This window comes from Chlamydotis macqueenii, chromosome 14 (assembly GCF_036417535.1).
Source record: "Chlamydotis macqueenii isolate bChlMac1 chromosome 14, bChlMac1.mat, whole genome shotgun sequence".
In the NCBI taxonomy this organism is placed as follows: Eukaryota; Metazoa; Chordata; class Aves; order Otidiformes; family Otididae; genus Chlamydotis; species Chlamydotis macqueenii.
In genome coordinates, this window is record NC_141569.1 from 19,254,945 (window position 1) to 19,274,101 (window position 19,157).

The 19,157-nt window shown below is 46.0% G+C and overlaps 1 protein-coding gene across 4 annotated transcripts in view; it reads right to left on the reverse strand.

Moving 5' to 3' along the window:
- SHROOM1 (shroom family member 1) overlaps positions 1-19,157 on the reverse strand; it is a 45,905-nt gene that overhangs the window by 3,023 nt on the left and 23,725 nt on the right. For 3 of the 4 annotated variants that reach the window (XM_086758816.1, XM_086758817.1, XM_086758818.1), the window contains 4 exons: positions 4,771-7,618; positions 3,495-3,565; positions 626-1,195; positions 139-289 (listed from right to left, as the gene is read on the reverse strand). In XM_086758816.1, coding sequence (XP_086614942.1) covers positions 139-289; positions 626-1,195; positions 3,495-3,565; positions 4,771-7,515 — 3,537 coding nt within the window. In that variant the 5' untranslated portion in view covers positions 7,516-7,618. The remainder of the gene's footprint in view (positions 1-138; positions 290-625; positions 1,196-3,494; positions 3,566-4,770; positions 7,619-19,157) is intronic. The other variant, XM_086758819.1, reaches the window with a different exon arrangement.

Sequence of the window (19,157 nt, forward strand, 5' to 3'; positions counted from 1 at the left end):
GTGGATTCAAAGCCATTGTGAAACATTATTCTTGGGATAAAAGTAATGAATAAAAATATCCACAGTAATACATGTGGCATTAACTTTTTTTTTGTCATGGTGAAGAAACAGTGGTTCCTCTGACGGGCATCTACGTACTTTCATAGACGTGATGTCATCCAGGCCGTTTGTGCCGTCTCTGCTCCTATTCGGAACTTGGTTTCCCTGAGAGGTAGGATCTTTGCTCCTTTGCTTGGCATCATGTTCGGATTCAGGACGTTCTTCTGTTGCATCTTCACTACTTTTCCTGCTATTGGAACAGAAAAGAAATACCTGCGGCAAACACTTAGTGTTTTGTTCACAAACATTATGTTCCTGTTTTTATGCATCTTGACTTCAGAATCACTCTCAAGATTTGCAGCCCAGGTTTGTCACCGTCCCTTTTAATAAGGTATCACTGAACCACACTTCTGTCACATACCCATGGCCTCAGATATTTCTTGGTATATAAATCAGAAAGCTAAAATATTTTGCTAATGAAACACAAATTTTAAAATACGCTCGTGTCATCTTACTACTAGTATATACAGGATGGTCATACACTAAAATAGCTTAAAATACTAGATAATTGTTTTTGTCTACTCACTCGTTCTCCTGCGCGTGCTGTACATCTCCCTTTTTTCTGTGTGATTTATCCAGCATGGAAATGTTAACGGGAAACAGACCCTCCATCAGGTCTAGAGCAGTTTTTCTAACAGGATGAGGCATTAGAATATCAGCCAGAGAATTGTCTTTGGCAACGATCTCCATAGCAAGTTCTTCATATCGCTGATCTTCAGGAGACTGCAGTCTCCTTCTGGGCAGATTTGTCTCTCTCTCGGGGGGAATATCATCCTGGCTGCTGTGCACGGATGTTTCCTTTGCAATTAGGCCTTTGGCTGTATTTTTGTCTCCTTGGTGAGGTGCGTGGCAGTGCGTTTCTTGCTCTGGAGAAGCTGCAGGCTGCTGCTCTGGGCACTTTATTAAAGCATTGCCATTCAGAGATTTAGTCCTGCATTCCTCCTCCACTTGAGCATCTTCCTTGCTTCCTCTTCTTGGACTGGGAATGGAGGTGTCGGGAGTCAGCTCCTTAGTGACCTGACAACACGTGTGTCCAGCTATGTCATTGTCTTTGTATTCAGGTTCCTCACATCCATTTTTCTCAGGATCACAGAAACTGTAAGAAAGAAGACACTTCCTTTTATTTCAGATACCTCCCTCTACAATCGGTATTTTTGCAGACTATTTAAGCAGCTACAGGTAATTGTCATTATCTTTCCAGCTTCCTCTTTTTATTAAAGGTTTTTAAATTCAGATTTCATAATACCTATTAATTTTGCTTGGGGAAAAAAAGGGAGCATGCAAAACATTCAGCTGCACCACTCCACATTGTTTGAACCCGCATTAAATTTCTCAGTTTCTAATTATGACCAACATACACGTTTTCTGGTAAAAACCACCTTAAAATGTCACACTGATGCTGTTCAACAAATGGACAGAAAGCACGCAGCCATCCCACCAGCCTTGGTGAGGACGGTGCCGCAGGACAAGACACTCACGGGGAGCGAGGCTCGCCGAGACCTTTCTCGGGCCACACCTGGGCACCACCTGGCAGTAACAAGAAGACGATTTGCACTTTGCATTTTCCTCCACCAGCTCCTCTTGTAACACAGGGATCATATTGCAAGAGGGCAAACCCTTACTGTCCTGTTCCTTGCACCTTCTTATGTCTACACCAAGAATGTTTCAGCTCAAGAGTGTGAACCAGTTCACACCGTCACTGTCTCCTACGCATCAGTTCTCAATCCTTGTTAGAGAAGACATCTAGAGCTTCCTTCTCTTCAGGCAAACTGAATACCAACACAGAGGAAACACTGTTCATCCAAGGCTTGTGTTTACCCAGCTCATGCAGGCACTGGCGGGACACAAAGCAAAGCTTTTCCTGGGGCCAAACTGGGCTGTGCTGTGGCTCACCCGTGAAAGTCTTGCTATTCCTGAAATTCCCTCCTCTCCCACAGTTTCCCTTCTTCCAGCTCCACTTTGCAGCTTTAACACAGTCATTTTAGCTTTTCACCCAAAAAATGAAGTCAGCTTGGCAAAGGAAAATTTAATCCTAGTTCATACTAGATAATGACAACAATGCCACTTAGAGATATCTCATCATAGCCACCTATTTACTGCAATTAAAAATTAAAAACCTCATTTGACTTTGACTTGAACCACCTGGATCTGGTGATTTAACGATGCCCTCAATGCTGCAAAAGCCTTTCCATCAAAAAGGTGCTAAAAATACCCCCTGCAAAACACCGTGGCATCGCAACGTGATGCTGTACTACGATACGTACACTAGCGTGATGATGCTGCAATATTTGTGATGGTGGATTGACAAATGTTTCTGGAGTGACAGACAATGAAAAGAAACACCTAAGAAAATCACGGCAAACATCGGCGGGCCTTGTTCTCACTCGTTCCCTGCAACGGTGGGGTAGGACCAGCTTGCAGGCTAAAAAAACTGTAACAGTTACCAGGGGAAAATGGATAATGCCGGTGAAAACTACCACAAAATGGTATTGTGTAACTGAATGGATGCAAAATATGCATAAGAACATCCTCAAGCTTTTTTTTGCTAACCCACAGATGCTGTCGGTGTGAGTAATGCTCATAGCTTGCTCTTCCTGCTGGTCCCAGCTGGAAATTTTGTTTGAGTAATTAATACAGCAAGCACACCCAGTCTAGCCTGGGTTTTCCACCACAGCACAACAGCACTTTCTGGTGGAGGAAAACAAAGAGGAAAAAATGAGGTACAGCTGTAACAGAAGGAAAACTTAGAGCCTGCTTACAGCTATTTCCCAAAAGTAATCACCTAAATTAATTACTAACGAAACCAATTCTGGATTTCTCATCTTTCCATTACTTAGTACGTATTACAGAGCTACAATCAAATGTGTTTATGATGATACTGTTCCATCCAGAACCTCCAGTGACACTCATGCTGACCTGCTAAGCCTCTTAGCTAAACTAGGAAATTTAAGGAAAATTTCAAACATTGAGAGTTAACATGCAGACTTTCCAGTTAGCTATGTGTGAACAGCACAATATTTTTTTCCTTTAAAAAACCCACACCAAAAGCCCCTCTTACAGCACTTTGTGAGCACATATTTTTCAAAACTGCGCTGTGGCAGGTGCCGTTTTTGCCGGAGCTCAGATGAGGGAGCTGTGATCCCAGCGATCCGAAGGAGAGCGGCTGCTGCAGGGAGAGCGGCTCATGGACGCTTTGCATTTCCCACTGCTGCTGCACACAGCAGAAATTATTTTAAAGACTTCCCCAAAATAAAACAAATATGGATGAATATTCCCATATGGACAACGAAGAATCCCAAGACGGGAGGGCAGAAGCCGATGACCACGGTGTCGTGCCGTTGGAGTTCGCGCACCCTGCGTGCAGGCTCTGCCTAGCACAGCCTTCGCAGCCTTACCTGGGGGTGCCCAGAGAGCTCTCGCAATCCCGGGAGGGTCCCGCTGCGTCACCGGCACATCTGAGAGTGTCCTGGAAAGGGAAAGAGCACGCTGGGACAGCCGGCATTTCCAGATGCGCAGTGGTTTAATTTTACTCCTGTGTTTGCCATCCCCAGAAACAGAAGTCAACAGCGGATCTCTGAGTAGCTTCACCAAGATTTCTGCTTTGGGGGGTTTTTGTTTGTTTGTTCTGGTTTAGTAGTTTGGTTTTTTAGATTGTCTCTCTCTTTTATTAATGAAATTGCTATGATGCTCTTCCTAGGCAGCATCCATCATTTTTTCTTAGAAAACCAAAGAACAGCTGCCGACACAATCTATCCTCTACTCTCATCACAGTTCAGAAAGCAGGCAGCGTTGGTGGAGGTTTGTGAGCCTCCTCAGTGGGATTTTAATTTTCTGACCCTTCTATTCTCCTCGACAACAATTTCCACAGCTACTGTCCTTCAAATTCAGCAGCCGAAAAGGCTGGTCATTTATAAAAAATTCTACAATAACCTTTTCTGGGACAGCGCACTAATGAAGTTGCTGCAGTCAACAGCAGTGACGGCTGAAACGCAAACAGCGTTGTCCTGCATACAGCACGTGTTCTCCGCAAACACGTCTTCCGAGTGCCGGACCCCCACCCCTCTGCAGCTCTGGGAGGGACCCTCACGAGCCCGGCGTTGTCAGCCCCCATGCAGAGCCCACGGCACTGGCACAGCGCGTCCCTGGAAGTGGACCCTCCTCATCCTCCCTGCCTTTACCCCTGCGCTTGTGAGCGGTAACACATGGCTCTGCCCAGACTGCGTGTGCGTCTCAGTCAGCTCGTACGGAGTTCCCATCCTCACGCAATTCTCTTTCAACTTTTCGTGTTAAAGAACATCTTGTTTGTGCAGTACTTTCTTGCAAAATACTTTCAAGAACAATTAATTGTTGTCATTAATCATAAACATCCAATGCGTTAAAATTGGTAGCGCTTCTCCCCAAATCCTCCCAAATTATTTCTCCTGCGCACCACAAACCAGAGCATGCGTTTTGCTTTCAAACAGACACACATAGATGAAGCAAGTGTGGTTTCTTCTCCTCATCTATAATGTTTCTACTGCATGCTAAAAAAAAAAAATTAAAATCAAGTCTTAATTCCTCATTTGGGATGTTCAGCAGTTTTTTACGTGACTAGTCCCACGCTTCTTTAAGACAGGTGGACAGTCGCAAGTTGGACTCAAACAATAATTACTGTCTTAGCATCTTTCTTACCTGTGTGGAAGGAGGAGTTGGTTGTGATCTCTCGTGAGGATCACCTGCCTGTGGGAGACTTTCAGCTGACGCACGCTTGCTGGCGCAGCTCCCGCCCGTTTCACTGGGAGGTGGGTCGTGGCTCGAGGTCGCTGCACCAGCAGAGCTGGGGTCACGCCTGCCGGTCACGCTCAGCGGGGGAACAAAAGCCAAAGGAGGAAAAACATCTGGTGATTTTTCTTCAGAGAAAGCTTGGCAGGAAGCCTCATTGTTTTGCACCTTCCTGCTCCCGTTTGGATTGGAAGCCTTGCCAGGAGGCCATTTGGGATGCGACAGCCTCTTCTGCAGGGGTGGCTTATGCAGCAGGAGATGCTGTGAATTACCTGGCCTTTGATGAATCTTTCTCTCCATGTATTCAAGAAGTGCAGTGTGCTGGATTTGTTTCAGCTCCATCCTGGAGATACTTGAACTGGAAAGTGCCCTCTCTCTGTTTTCCAGAGTCTTTCTCCTAGCCACCACGATATCTCGCTCAGTGATTTCACCCCTGACTTGACTCCATGCTATCTCCTTATCCAACAGCTGATCAAGTTTCTCAGGTTCAGAATAACACAGTATCTTTTGCTCCGTTGTTACCCTTTTCCTTCCCCCTATTCGGCCTGTTTGTGGCCTTTTAATTTCTCCATCTCTATTGAAGCTTTCCAAAGATTCTAGATGAGGAGGGGAACAAGGACCAGGTTTGGCATCGTCACTTGCACTGGATAACGAGAAAGACCTAAGGTGTTCAATTGAAGGCCTTTTAGAGGGTTTCTGTCGGAGTCTAACGGGCAAACTCATCTGTAAGTCTTTTCTTTTAAAGGAGGTTTCTCTCAGAACCTTTTTCTGAGCCACTTTAAGTTTCTCTCTGTAGTCATTCTTGAAACTCTCCTCCATGGATGAAGCAGGACTCCCAAGAGTGAGATCTTCAGTCTCGAGCAGATCAGCTGCACTGCACCGATGGTGGTGGTTGGTCCTCTGAGGCTGATTGCTTTCCCTTTGTATCTCTAGACACCGCACTGAGGCAGAGTAGCTGCTTGCTGGAACTTCCTTTGGTGAGTTCCTCAAGTCCTCTTGACATTGGGCAAGCTTGCTGTGGTGCAGGACATTGGTGGTTTTCCCCCCAGAAAGATAGTAAAGCATGGGAGTCGTCTGCCTGGTTATTTGTTCACCAGCAAGATCATCCCCAAGCTGTCTTAAGAGCTGTTTCTGAAATTCAGGTTGATATTTCTGAACAGGAGGTTCCTCCCCTTCTAGACGCGCGCTAGCGTTAGGACTGCTGTTGTTAGCCTCTTTTTCTTTCTTGACTTCGTGTAAAAACTGAGATGTGGAATCTTCCTTTGGTCTGAAAAATGACATTTGGTTAGTAGTATCACAGCATTCCTTATTTCCCTGATCCAACTCCTCACAGCCGGGGCGCTCCGCTTCCACAGCATTGTAGCTGCGGGACAGCGATGATCTCTGCATTTTGGCTTGCTGGTTCAGGAGCGGTTCCCTGACATCGCTCCCGATTTTTCCTTCAGAGTCACAGCACTGATTTTCATCTGTACAACTGTTCACCTTCCTGGAAGCATTTTTAACGAGAAGAGCATTCTCCATATATTTTAAATCACAACCATCCTCAAACACATCTTGATCCAAGTCTGGATGCAGCTCGGCGCGGAGCAGGCACTGTTGGCTGGGTTCTGGCACCACACTTTGCAGATCTGCTTCTCTGAACGCTGGCTTGCGTACGCCGCAGGGACACTGTTTGTCTTCTCGTGGATCATTAACAGCGCTAGGGCTGGTACGCACCGGGTGATACCGCCTGGAGTTCATCTCTTCAGGAATTTTATACGCATGAACTGAATTATAAGCAGAAAGTATTTTAGGGACATTAGCCACAGCATCAGTCTTCAAATATTCTTGAAAAATGAATGAAGAAGGTCTGCTAAAAATGTGTGGATTGCTTCTCTTTATAGGTTGTTGGGATGGGCTCCGCTCTCCATTTTCCTCTGTCTTTAACCCTGGAATGTTTGATACAGATACCTCACTTGCAGAATCAGAAGAAGAAAAGCCTTTGTTTTCCAGAGTCTTTCTCCTAGCAGCCACCAGATCTTGCTCAGTGGTTTCATGCCTGTGTTGGCTCCGTGGTACATCCCTGTCTGCTAGGTGATTGTCCTGCACGCACGGAGGCTGCACGCTACACTCACTGTGACTTCCAGAGTTGTGCCTCCCTCTTGAGTTTTCAAGGTGTCTGGTGACTTGATAGCTGTCGAGTCGCACGGGAGGAGAAGGCGGAGGTGCAGTCAGAGGCAGCGGTCCCTGATTTACCATCCCTCGGGTAGGAGTGCTTCCACAGCGTTCGCTGGTGCTGTGAGAGTTGGTATGGATGCTTGGGTCTGATGCCTTGTGTGGATGCAGGCCTTTGAGGTCAGAGTTTGCTGCACTGAGATTATAAACACCTCTTACATATTCTGAGTCCATGTACGGTACCTGCTCTGGGGGCAAACAGCAGTTTTCACAGCAGTACGATGGGGTGGGATACTCTAGAACATTTGATCCCCCTGAGAAAGAGCTGTAGGCAGAGTCTGCTCGTCCAGGGAGGTGCAAGAGATGATCTATGCTACTGAGTGACTTCACCGGCGAAAGACAATTACCATTTTCAGGAGAGGGCACAGGCTCTCCTAGCTCTCCAGTTCTGCCGCCTTGTCTATGAGTCCATCTTTCTATCTCGTTCCCAGATGAAGCCATGTCATAGCATTTCCAGAAGTCAAAGTGATTAAATGTCCACACCCAAATTGTCAGAAAAGCACATTTTTCTCTGTAGTCACATTCCAGTAATAGCTAGAGGATCCTAAAAAGAAAGAGAAATATGTGAAAGGCTCAGTGGGAGGATTCTGATTGCAGTTGGGAGATCAGGCAGTGAGCATCGCATATGTGCTCAAGATGAGAACTTGAAAATTGTATTTAGAGGAGCTGGAAGTAAATTTCTGGCTTCAGTAGTTATCAGGATCTTGGAACGATCATTTTCTCTACCCCAAACAGAGCAACTAAGTCTTTAATAACAAGGGTTCTCTAGTTCTTCATTAAATCTAGGAGACTATACATACAATTAGAAGATGCCCTTCCATTATGATTGCAACATATCAAGGGCCAGAATCAAAACTAGTTTCCGAATCTGCCTAGAAATAAATCTGAGGGGTTGAAAACACCAGCTCTGATGCTGCCTAATCCTGGAGGTTCTTAAATACAACATGGCTGGTTGCCATTTCTAAGCGCCTTAGAATTGTGTTTCAAAACCAGTCACAGCCGTGGGTTGGTGCCTTGCTCTCATTCAGACGGACACAGCCCCGACCTAAACAGCGTGGAGGTTTGCAGCGACATGACTGCAACGGCATTACACAGCGTGCCCCAAACCCCACCAGTGCCTCCACGTTTCCTGTCAGAAAATCTCACACAGAAATACGAACCCGTGGACAGTTGGACGTGTCAGTGCCGCACGGACAATGGTACTAAAGAAGCAGAGCACAGGTTAACCCAGAAGAATTATCAAATAGGAAGAAACCATATAGATAGATACATACAATCACTCTTATCAGCCTTCTCCTCCCTCCTTCGAGGCTTCCGTTGTTTCTCAGTGAAGCAAGAACCAAATCACACTTTATTTCATGACCACGATGAACCGGTTTGTCGTTTAAGAGAGCTTCCATGCCATTCCCATCCACACTCAAAAATACACATCTCGGAAAACCCTCCCCAGAGGCTCACAGAAAGCGGCTTGATGAGAGATTGACAGAGTATCTCGATGAGAGATTCTGCTATCAGTAACAAATCATGGATTTTCAAAGACAGCCAAATATTTTTATGGCTGATGCTAAGAACTCCCCGGCAAACAGCAAATGCACTAGAAAAGCATCAGCTTGGAGTTCATGGACCACAAATCCACAATTTTTGCAGAGCCTAGGGAACAGCCTATGTTTATCAGCAGCACCTGACATTTACTGTTATACAGGGTACACGCAGGTTTCGTTTAATAAATGAGGTTTCTACAAGCAGCCCCCTTAACAGGCCAGCAGAAGTCACGCAGGAGGTGGTTGCTCTTCCGCTGTGACCCCCTCAGCCGCCTCTGCCAGCTCCAAACCCCGACACGCTCACGGCTAACACGAACCCCTCATAAAAGACTGAACCTCGTAAGCCAGACGGGTACCAGTCAGAGACCTCGCTTAGTAATTCACATTTAAAATCAGTTCTAAAGATTGATTAGTTATTAAAAGAAAGCAAAGAGTCTTGAAAACCTTTGGTGACAAGCTGCTCCGCGTGACACATCTTCTGAGGAGATGCAAACTTTCCAAATCCTACCATGACATTACAGGTCTGTTTTCTTCAAAAAGCTTGAACCAGACCCTTCATCTGCTGTTCCCAGTGCCGTACTTCTGCAGCGGGGCCTCAAAGCTGGCAGAGAGAGAGGTTTCGGGGGTGATGTTGCTGTTTAATCCAAAAACCTTCCCATTCCTGCCTTGTTTCACAGATAGTCCCGGTATCATTCAGTCTGAGCCAAAGGAAGAGATGGAGAGGAGCCAAAGCACACACGTTAATCTATAAAGGGAACTGGGACTGGTGGGGCACAACAAATTAACTAGTTTCTGGGAAACGAAAACAGCATAACATCGCACAGTGGGAGTTTCTGCTGGGCCTTTTTCTGAAATTTCATTAAGAAACCGACTCGAGGACACCTGGAGAAGCTGTCTCTCTCTTTAGAGATGGTGTAAAACGCAACTGTGAAATCTGTCTGTCCCTGAATAAGAGGGTCCCCTGGGAAACACCAAGCGTCAATGGCTGATGAGGACATTCCCCATCCTTTTGCCATGATGGATTGAATAATTTAAAGAAATAAAAGTTTTAGATGTGTGGTAAAAGGAAAATACTGGATTTTCTGAAGCTACAGAGGAAGAAAAGCAGCTGAGAGAAGGATTGCGCTGACACTAAACGCAGAATCAGACTGTACCGCGGTTGCCATCACGTTGCTGTTACATTATCTAAACGCACAGACTGCACCTGAAAACCCGCAGCACCGCACGCTGGGTCCCGCCGAGCTGGGCAAGCTGGGGCTCTCTGGAGGTGCTGGGAGGGCACAGCATCAAACCCCGTGGGAGCCACATTCCACGAGAGAACCAGAAGGCAGATTCCTCTGTCATTCTTATCTCTGGGGGTTTTTTTGATCAGAATTTTGTTCCAGTGGAAATTCTCCACACAGCTCCATTGCTCGACTGCTGCTGTTAACAGAGCGAGCCAAGTCTGTGTCTGGATGTGCTGGCACCCTTCCACTGACGTCCGCTGAGCTACCTTGATTTACAGCGAGAATGTGGCTCTGGCTTCTCATAGCTATGTGTAGAATTTAAATAACTGTTGTGCTTTGGGTTATGTATATCAGAGAAAGTACTCTCTTGGTTTCCTGTACCAGTGTTCCCAAGATCTCTTCCCCCATTATTTCAAGCTACCTGTTTGTGATTTACAGTGAGGTCAGCAACAGAGTGAAGAATTTTTGTTTCAGGTTTTTATGATGATACCAGAAATAACAGGAAATAAAATTTCAGTAGATTAAAGGCCACTGTAAGAACACCTGACTCAGAAACAGCATCGAGCGCCGAGTCCCTGTTTGCACCAGACGCAGGAGGACACAGCATCTCGCAGGACATTCCCTCCTCTGTCCGCTCCTCCTGTGCAGTCTCTTCCATTGCCTGGCTGAAGCTCCCTGAGGCCTGTCCTGCTCTGTGGAGAAGTGCAGATAAGCAAGAGGAACTGTAACTTCACCCACACTGGGTGCCTCTGGTCCCACTCTCGCCACGGCTCGCGTTTTGCACATCTGTTTTGCTCAAGATCACATTTGCGATTTCACATCCTTGAAGTGACTGAAAAACTGTAACAACTGAAGTAATACAGTTCTCCAGAAGTCTCTGTTAAAATTTAAATAATACAATACTGAAATACATCTTAGGGGAAAATCTGCTGTTTTTCTTTTGGGGAAGATGTTTCCTAAACCCTGGATGCAGAATTGTTGATCTCCATGTGTTTAAAGAATGGTGAGAAATCTGCCTTCTCTTTCGCATGGAAAACAAACAATTAATGTACCTAAAACTCAGCTGCCATTAACAATGGATTTATTGTTCTCCTCAGCTGGTAGGTGGTAGAGCACCCTCACGGACCACGCTGTCTCGAGATTTCAGCAATGCCCTGGCAAGGCTGTAATACAGCATGGACATTCCAGACAAGCTCACAATATTTCCCTTGTAAACCTCTGTAAGCAAAACCAAAAAGGTTAGATTAAAAGTATACCAGAAAAGATGAAGGGAAGCATATTAACACTGTGTCACTCCATGCCCAAGGAAGAAATAAAGCCACTAACAACCTATTAAGGTCCAAAGTTTTGTTGGGTTTTGTTTGTTTGTTGGGTTTTTTTGGAGGTTTTTTTTTTTTTTTTTTTTATAAAAAAAAGGCCAACTTGACTTCCATCCACCGATTTATTATCTTTACTCCAGTACTACCCAGGAAACCCTGCACAGGGCACAGCCCTCTATGCAACGCAGTTTGCAGATCTAGAACAGGCACTCTCTGCTCAACAGATCTGACAAACTCGACGGATAACAGCGTGGAAGAGACACAGGGTCTCCGTAGGGAACAGAACTTGTCTAGTCTTCCCAGCAGACTGACAGCCAAGGAAGATCAAAACCCAGGTGACAGAGGACACTGTGCACACCAGGCTGGGCTGTCTCAAAACAAGATTTGTTCCAAGTTTCCACCATAATAGAAAAAAAAAAAACAGCAGTGGCAAGGCAGTGCCAGGAAGCCCACACTGTACATCACCCCAGCTCTTCCAGTGCTTCCATTAAAACTTCTTCTCCCAAACGTTCATCAGATCCAGTCCCCAGCGTTCAGTGCAGGTTCGAGTCCCGCTGAAGTCCCACTCTGTCACAAACTGTTGTTAAAATGCCAGTCACCACCTCAGCCTCTTAGTTCTAGGGAAAGCTGCTTTCTATTGCACAATCTCGAATTCCTTGCAGCAAACTTAGTAGGTCAGAGCCTCACGCCTCTGGCAAATTAACTCTGTACAGAGAAGAGTCAGCAACTCCAGACTGCCGTCCATTAACAACTTACCCATCTTTGAAGGGCAAGCTTTCTTCTATTTACAGTTTGTTCTTGTTTGACCTCATTTAGATTGTATTAGGTGCTGCTAATTAATCCGTAACTTGCCTGCAGTTACATACAGCGCTCGCCCAAAGTGTCACCCACCTGAAACACGCGTCATTTCTTTACCAAGTCTCCAATTTACCCTCAGCAACCCAGGGAAAACAGCCCCGGCACTGGACACAGCCATGCGGCACGTTTGCCTACTGGTGCAGCTCCCTGAAAGTTTACCACCACAATCTTCCCATCAGAGAGGCAACAACGAGCACTTTCCTGGACAAACACAGGCAGAGTCCAAACCTCTGCTTGAGACTGGGCTATTGGTGTTTGCGGGTGAGGAACTGTAACTTCAGAGAACCAGACAGGATTTCTCCTCCAAAACACTCTGGAGAGGAAGGCAGCACCCTCCTAACATGTTCACACATGGAAAGCTTCATAGCTCCATTTCTGTAAAACTGTGCTTTACAAACAAATGGCTCCATGGAAATAGAGGGGAAGCCACAGCTATTAATCCAGATCAAACTACAACGTGCAATTGTTCTCCCGGCAACGAGAACGGTAAGTGTGCGAAATGCAAAGCAAACACTGTGACCAACCTCCCAACATTATGTCATGTCCATGTTTGTGAATGACCTGTTTCTTATCAAAGGGTAAACACCCAGTGTAAATATTAGCCAAAATTCTTCAGATTCCAATCAGTTGCACAGTCTGCAGCACCTGACCCATCTGTTCACAGACCATGAGCTCCAATTGCTACCAAAGTACCATTGGTGAGACTCTTGCCCCAGCAGGCAACCTTACCGGCTGTACTGGGGAAGCCTGGAGAAGAAATCCTGGGGAAGGCGAGCGCAGAGCCCCCGGCATTGCAGACGCCTTCGGTAGGTCATCGGGGGCTGATCTAGCACAGGTTCCCAGATCTCCACCCAGCACTTCCCAGACAGAAGTCTACATGCACTCATGACACAGATGACCTACGCGTTCTCAGTGACTATATCTTACTGAGACGTGGGATGTCTGGAAATAAGAGCTGCTTCTGTGACCAGACTGTGAAGTATCCAGAAACTCCAGATGAATGTCTGAAGTCTTCAAATTCCATCACTTTCACACGATTATTGAAAGGGCAAGGGAAGGGGAAAGACACCACATCCAGGAAAGGGTGGCTGTGTGCCCAGCATCTCTGAAAGCTACTCTTTTTTAGCTTAAAGAAAAAAAAAAAAAGTATTTTTCTTCCTAATATATAATCAACAATTTTATCCCCTCGCACCTTCAGTTTTAGGTTTCAAGCAGGAAGGCAACATACGAGAACAACATCCCTTTAGGGCACTGGAAAACACACATTCTGCTAATCTGTATTTTTCTTGCAAAGATTTCTGAAGACTCTAAAAACCAGATTTCTCGTTAAGTGCAATTTCCAGAACTAGCTAATGGCTGACAAGGATATCACACATGAAAATCCAAGGACAAACTTTCAAGTTTGGCTCACACAGGCACGGTGGGAAGCTTACCCTGCTACTGAGTCAGGAAAATTCAGTATCGGCCATTCCCAAAACAGAGCCTAAGCGGGATTTAGATGAGGTTTGTGTCTTGTGTGCACAGAAATAAATTTCACTGAACTTTGAGGAATGTAAACATTCCCAGGAAAAACTATAGATGCAGCCTTAAGGCTTTCTGGAGCGATGAAAGTGTCTTGAGTGAGTTTAGAGGAGGATGAAAATAATGCATCTCAGTATTCCTTTTTTTGGGGAGGGAGGTGATGGGGGAGGAATATAAATCTTCCAAAACTTTCTCACCCAGTGATGCCTAGCTCTCTAGAGAAGGAAGAAATTCCTGCTGACTAGTGTGGGAGCCTCGCTTGAGCCACGATGCCAGACCTGGTCCATCCTGCACCCTCCCTGGAGCCATTTCCCACAGGGTGACGACATCTCGCTGCTGGACGCGAATGTTTGGCATTTCAGTAACATGCAGACTTGGCTGGCAAAAAGCTGTGGCCCAAATAAAATGCTTTTGGACCCGAGAACCATGGTCCGATCTCTGGCCAAGGATTTAATGATGAAGATCAGGTTTGGCAATTCTTCGCAGCCCTGTGAGACCTTTTCCAAGCACCCAGCAGAGCCTGACCTTTTAATCAGAGCAGTCACCCGCCACATACTTCTGCATTGTCCTTGAATTCCCTCACTTTCCTTACTCAGCCTCAAACTCTCTTGGCTTCCATCATCATTACCCCCTAATCTACTAAACACCAAACACTTATTTTTGTTTCTACCTTGGAAAGCACTTCACAAAAACTGCTTTTGCCAGAAATGACAGCTTCATCCCAAAAGTATGCATTTCTTTCCAGTCGTTTCCATTTCATCCCTTCTTACTTCATTCACAACTTTTTCTTGAAATCTAATCCACTGCATGTGATGCCATAAGTTTACCATCCACACTGCTTTTACAGGCTACAAGAACAGACTCAAAAATATTCAAGAGCATTAAAGTATTACAGACTCTAAAGAACTCAAAACTTCAGAAAGAAAAAAAAAAACTGATACTGTTCCTTTTTCACAGACAAGTTCCTTTAGAATTAGTGTGTATATATATATTATGCAGTAGCCTGGAGAACACCAAAGAAGAATTTAAAAAATTCAAAAAGCCTTTACAAGCTGCCTTTCCCCTGCCCCAGGTTTAGGAGGAAGGTTGCTCTTTGAGGGCAGAAACCTACTTCTCCCTCCCCTGCTTGACTCAGTACAGGTAGAGGGGCAAGAAACCTCAGAGAGATCAGGACACATTCAGAGGACGGCTTTGTCCCTGATGGGTAAGCCATCACATTTTAACAGACAGCAAGGAAAAAGAGATTTGATTTCCAGGAACAGAGTAAGCTGCAACACGAGCACACGCTCATGGATGAGTGGGCAGAGCACCCTCAGAAGATGTTTTCTCATTTCTGCCTCCTTGACTACTTGCCAGTAAGGCTGTCCAATAAAGAGAGAAAAATAAAGTTCTCAGAGTCCCCCCGACCTACTGCTGACTGCTCAGCTTCGGCATCAAATCAAGCCCACAAGAGAAGAAACCGGCCACTACATGGGTGAAATTCAGTTCAGCGTCTCCTTCCACGGACAAGTGGGTTGACTCCAGAATCACTACCAGCGAGAGTTGGTTAGTGCTCTGTGCAAAACAGTTTCAAATATGCCTGATTATTAACAGCCTGTAATTAGAAATATCCAAGTGCTTGTAACAGGCACGAGGCCTGCGCGCACACATCCCAGACCAAACGTGTTCAGAATCTGCCTTCCCTGGGCTGTACTGGAGCTCTGGGAGAGCTAACTCTCACACTTAGAGCCGGCTGGCTGGGAAATGCCATCAAGTCCATCGTATCTTCTGAAGAACAGCAGTTTTCTGGCAGCTCTACATGCTTTCTTCTATTATAATATAAAACTACTCTCAGAAGCTTAACAGATGGCTCTGTCATTACAGTCCAAGAGACCCAGACAGAAAAAACCCTGCAGACTCCAATTTCTGTGCTGTAATTGTGTTTTCCACAGACAAAACTTCCATGGGAACAAACATCGCTGCTGCGGCTCCAGCTTTGGACTAAACGGATCCAGAGGCACCGGGCTGGGTCTGTGGCAGTGTCCAGTTTGCACTTAATCAAGTGGGATTAAATATATGTATATATTATTGATGTATATAAATATATGTGTGTAGCGATATTTAGATTGTGGCCTTTAGATGCAATAAAGATGGATTAAACAATTCCTTCTCTGCTCCTTAAATGGAATGAGAAATTTCCGCTGGAGCTGGCGAGGTTTAGACTGTGTGCTATGAACATTACGACCAATCCAGAAACGCTCACCCTCCCTTCGCTGTGTTCCCAGAGTCATTCCCACCTAGGGAGTACCTGCACGTAAAAGGTAGGACACAGAATCCCACCAGATCTTCCCAGAGCGGAGGGACGGCACAGCCAGGCCAGCTCACCCCGATACTCCCAGACAACAGGAGAGCGCAGTACTCAGCTTGTGCTAACTGGAAAAGCTTGTAACACTGAATGCAGGCGAGGAGGAGGCTGAGCACATGAGAAAAATAGACAAAGAAAGCAGAGGTGTGGCAATGGAGCTTCGTCTCACAATCTCCTTGTACCCCGGAGTTTGTCTTACAAGCCTTAAGCTGCCAGCAGTAGGACTATTTCCTTTACCATAAAATCACTTCAGAGTCCCACAACAGGAACGAACCCAGCACTCTGGCCTCCTAAGCACTTCTGCCAACTACAAATCAATGTATTTCATAACTTAGCACCCTCAACAGAGTGTGTCACTTTTCCATTTTTCAAAGCCCACTGCTAGTCCAAAATTAGCAAACGATATTAGCACTTCCATTCTCTTATATACAAATTAAGGATTATGAATGAATATTAATTAATTGGCATTTAAAAAGCCATTAGCTCTAACTTTCTTTTTTGACACAAAAACCAAACTATTCCTTTCTGGAGGATGTCTGCTTTCAGTCTGATTCATCCAGATGTTAAACACAACTGTGCCTGCCTTTGTGCTGAGGGAGACAGTAATGGAATACCCAGTTACTACGGAACGTCTCACTGGAACAAATAAAACCAGATATGTACGAGAAATACAATGTACCAGAGCGGCCCATTCTTTTGGCAAGTACTGCATTTGAGCATTTTCCCCTATCCTTCATCTGCACACAATTCACAAGCGTTTCTCCTCGCTGGTTTCCGTAACAATAAGGAACGGCCTTTGTGGTCAAACCCATCTGGAAATCCGCGTTAGCTGTATCGGGACAGGTGTAACGGTGGGGTGCAAGCTCCTCGGAATCATGGGCTGTCTGCAAACAGCACTCAGGCTGCAAACCTGACAGGAGATGTCGGAGGGGAGACGGGGAAAAGCCCACATTTCTTTCACTCTGGGAAAGGCCGTGCCTAAAGCAACGCTGGGAGACTTCCACACACCAGCTAACGCCAGCACAGGCACTCAACCTCTGACAGCGGGTGAGTAATTCAGAGAGAGGTGGATGTTTCTTCTTGATGATCGCCTGGCTAGCGCACAAAGGAGAGACCAGGCGATTCCCTCTAACACTTCATGCCAATCAGTCCCTCTCTAAATAGAAAGGTGGGAGTTTTTTCAGATTTGGCTTTCCACGTGTAATCTGTTCTATGGCAACTTTCCCTTCAAGTCCCAAATTGGCCATCTATAACATGCACTTCATCATCCACCTCAGCACGTAAACACTCCAACACGATGCTGGAGGACCATTAAGTGCATCGGTACCAAGGTAACTCTTTTCTGTGCACAAGCGTCTAACTGCCTGACCTCTTATCTCATTTATTTAAAACGGACCTAGATTGTCTTTATTCTGAAAAAAAAAAATAAAATCTGCATGCCCAAGGGTAGAGCAGAGCTCCTGTGTTTGTACTGGACGTAGAGGTGACGCATGAGAATATCCATGTCCACAACAGGTGAGATTGGTCCCTTGCACATTATAACACACTAATAATTTGAGCATTTTAAAGATAAATTTTCTGGTGTAAATTAAGTTCTGCCCTTGTTCACTTATTTGGTTACATTCCCACATTTCCCTGTGAAAAATGTCACCTTGCACAGGCAGAGATACAGAGGAGCAGCCCTGGAGCCCAGGCTGCCTTCTGTCATCACACGTGCCTAAGGCTGCTCGCAGCCCTAGGTTAAACCTTTCAAAATGCAGTTTTAATATTTTCCAAGAGAGATCCTGCCCCATCCCCTGTTTCCCTGCTGACTGTTACAGAAGGATGCCTCTGGATGGGAGCAGATGAACTTGGGCAACAGATGCTCTGGAAGAAACTCAGCAGCCGAGTTAGTCCTTGGTGAGAAGAGAGGATCAAGAGAAAACACAACGCTTGGGCGCTTCATTTTCCAGCGTCACTCTTTCTTCTTCTGCCACCTCCACCAGCTCATGCCTGGGTCTGTTCCTACCCGATTTACAGCCAACAAGACACGAGCAACGCGGAGTAACCAGAATGATATTTTCATTCTTTGCTTGCACAGAGCAAATACATGGGTAGGCATCGCAGCAGCTGTTGAATTGCAGAGATGATATATAGCAGATACAGCCATCTAAAGGACACACACGCACTGACACGATGCGTGGCTTAGTTGCCTCTAGAGATCTGAGTGCACCTTCACAGTCAGCATAGCCAGTGCAAACTTTCTACCTTCAATTTTCTCTTTAGAAAACAAAAGCTAATGCTTTGGGTCCACATTCCAGCTCAGTCCCCAGAAAAGATCTGCAAGTCAGTGGAAAAGCAATCGTAAACATCAGAACCTGCAGTGTTTCCAGTGCATCTCATACCGTGTCAGAGGCGATTTCCCCAGTTTCTCACCTGGCCCCACCGCGCGACCGGGACGTCTCGGCAGCTCCACGCACAGCATGGGCGTCACAGCTGCACGAGCGACTTCCACGTACAACCTGCCTGCCTCGCCGGTGGAAATCGCCCTTTGGATTACTCCATTCCGCCGCGCAGAGCATTACAGTGGCAGTGGAAAAGGAAGAAAAGCAAACAGCGGGCTCGGCTATTTCATTATCTCACCGGTCAATTATTAACGATGGTGCCTGTTCTGCCCAGTTGTTGGGCAGCAGCCACGACTCCCACGTGGGCACAACTGAAAAATTCCATGCAGATGCTGCCGAGGCCACAGCGGAGAGGGCAAGCAAGGCCCTTGTCTCCCCCAGGACCCAATGCACCCCACTCCCGTGCGTCCCACTGGGACGGCATCGCCAGAAGAGCACCCTGTACTCCGCCACACCTCCTATCCCAGCGGGACGGCATCGCCAGAAGAGCGCCCTCCGCTCCGCCACACCTCGTCCTTCGCTCTCCCCGGCCCAGGGTCGCCGCACGCCGGCCAAGAGCCCTCACTCTGGGGCAGCTGAGAAGCGCTACTAGACAAAAGCTAATTAAATCCAATGAAAGTAGTTAGATTTAATCCAAAGTAGTTAGATTTGATTTTCTTAAAAAAATTATGTACTACTTTCAGAAGGGGAGAGAAAAAGGGTTGTCCGATAGACGTTAATACAGTTCAAGGAAACACTGAAGCTATGTTTTATAGGCTGCAGGTTTTGTGGTGAGGTTTTAATTTTTTTTTTTTGTTGTGGTTTTTTTTTAAGTGTTTTGTTCATAAAACAGCACAGAAGGCACACAGATTGCAGCTTTCATCTATTTTGTGCAACTCAATCAACTCAAG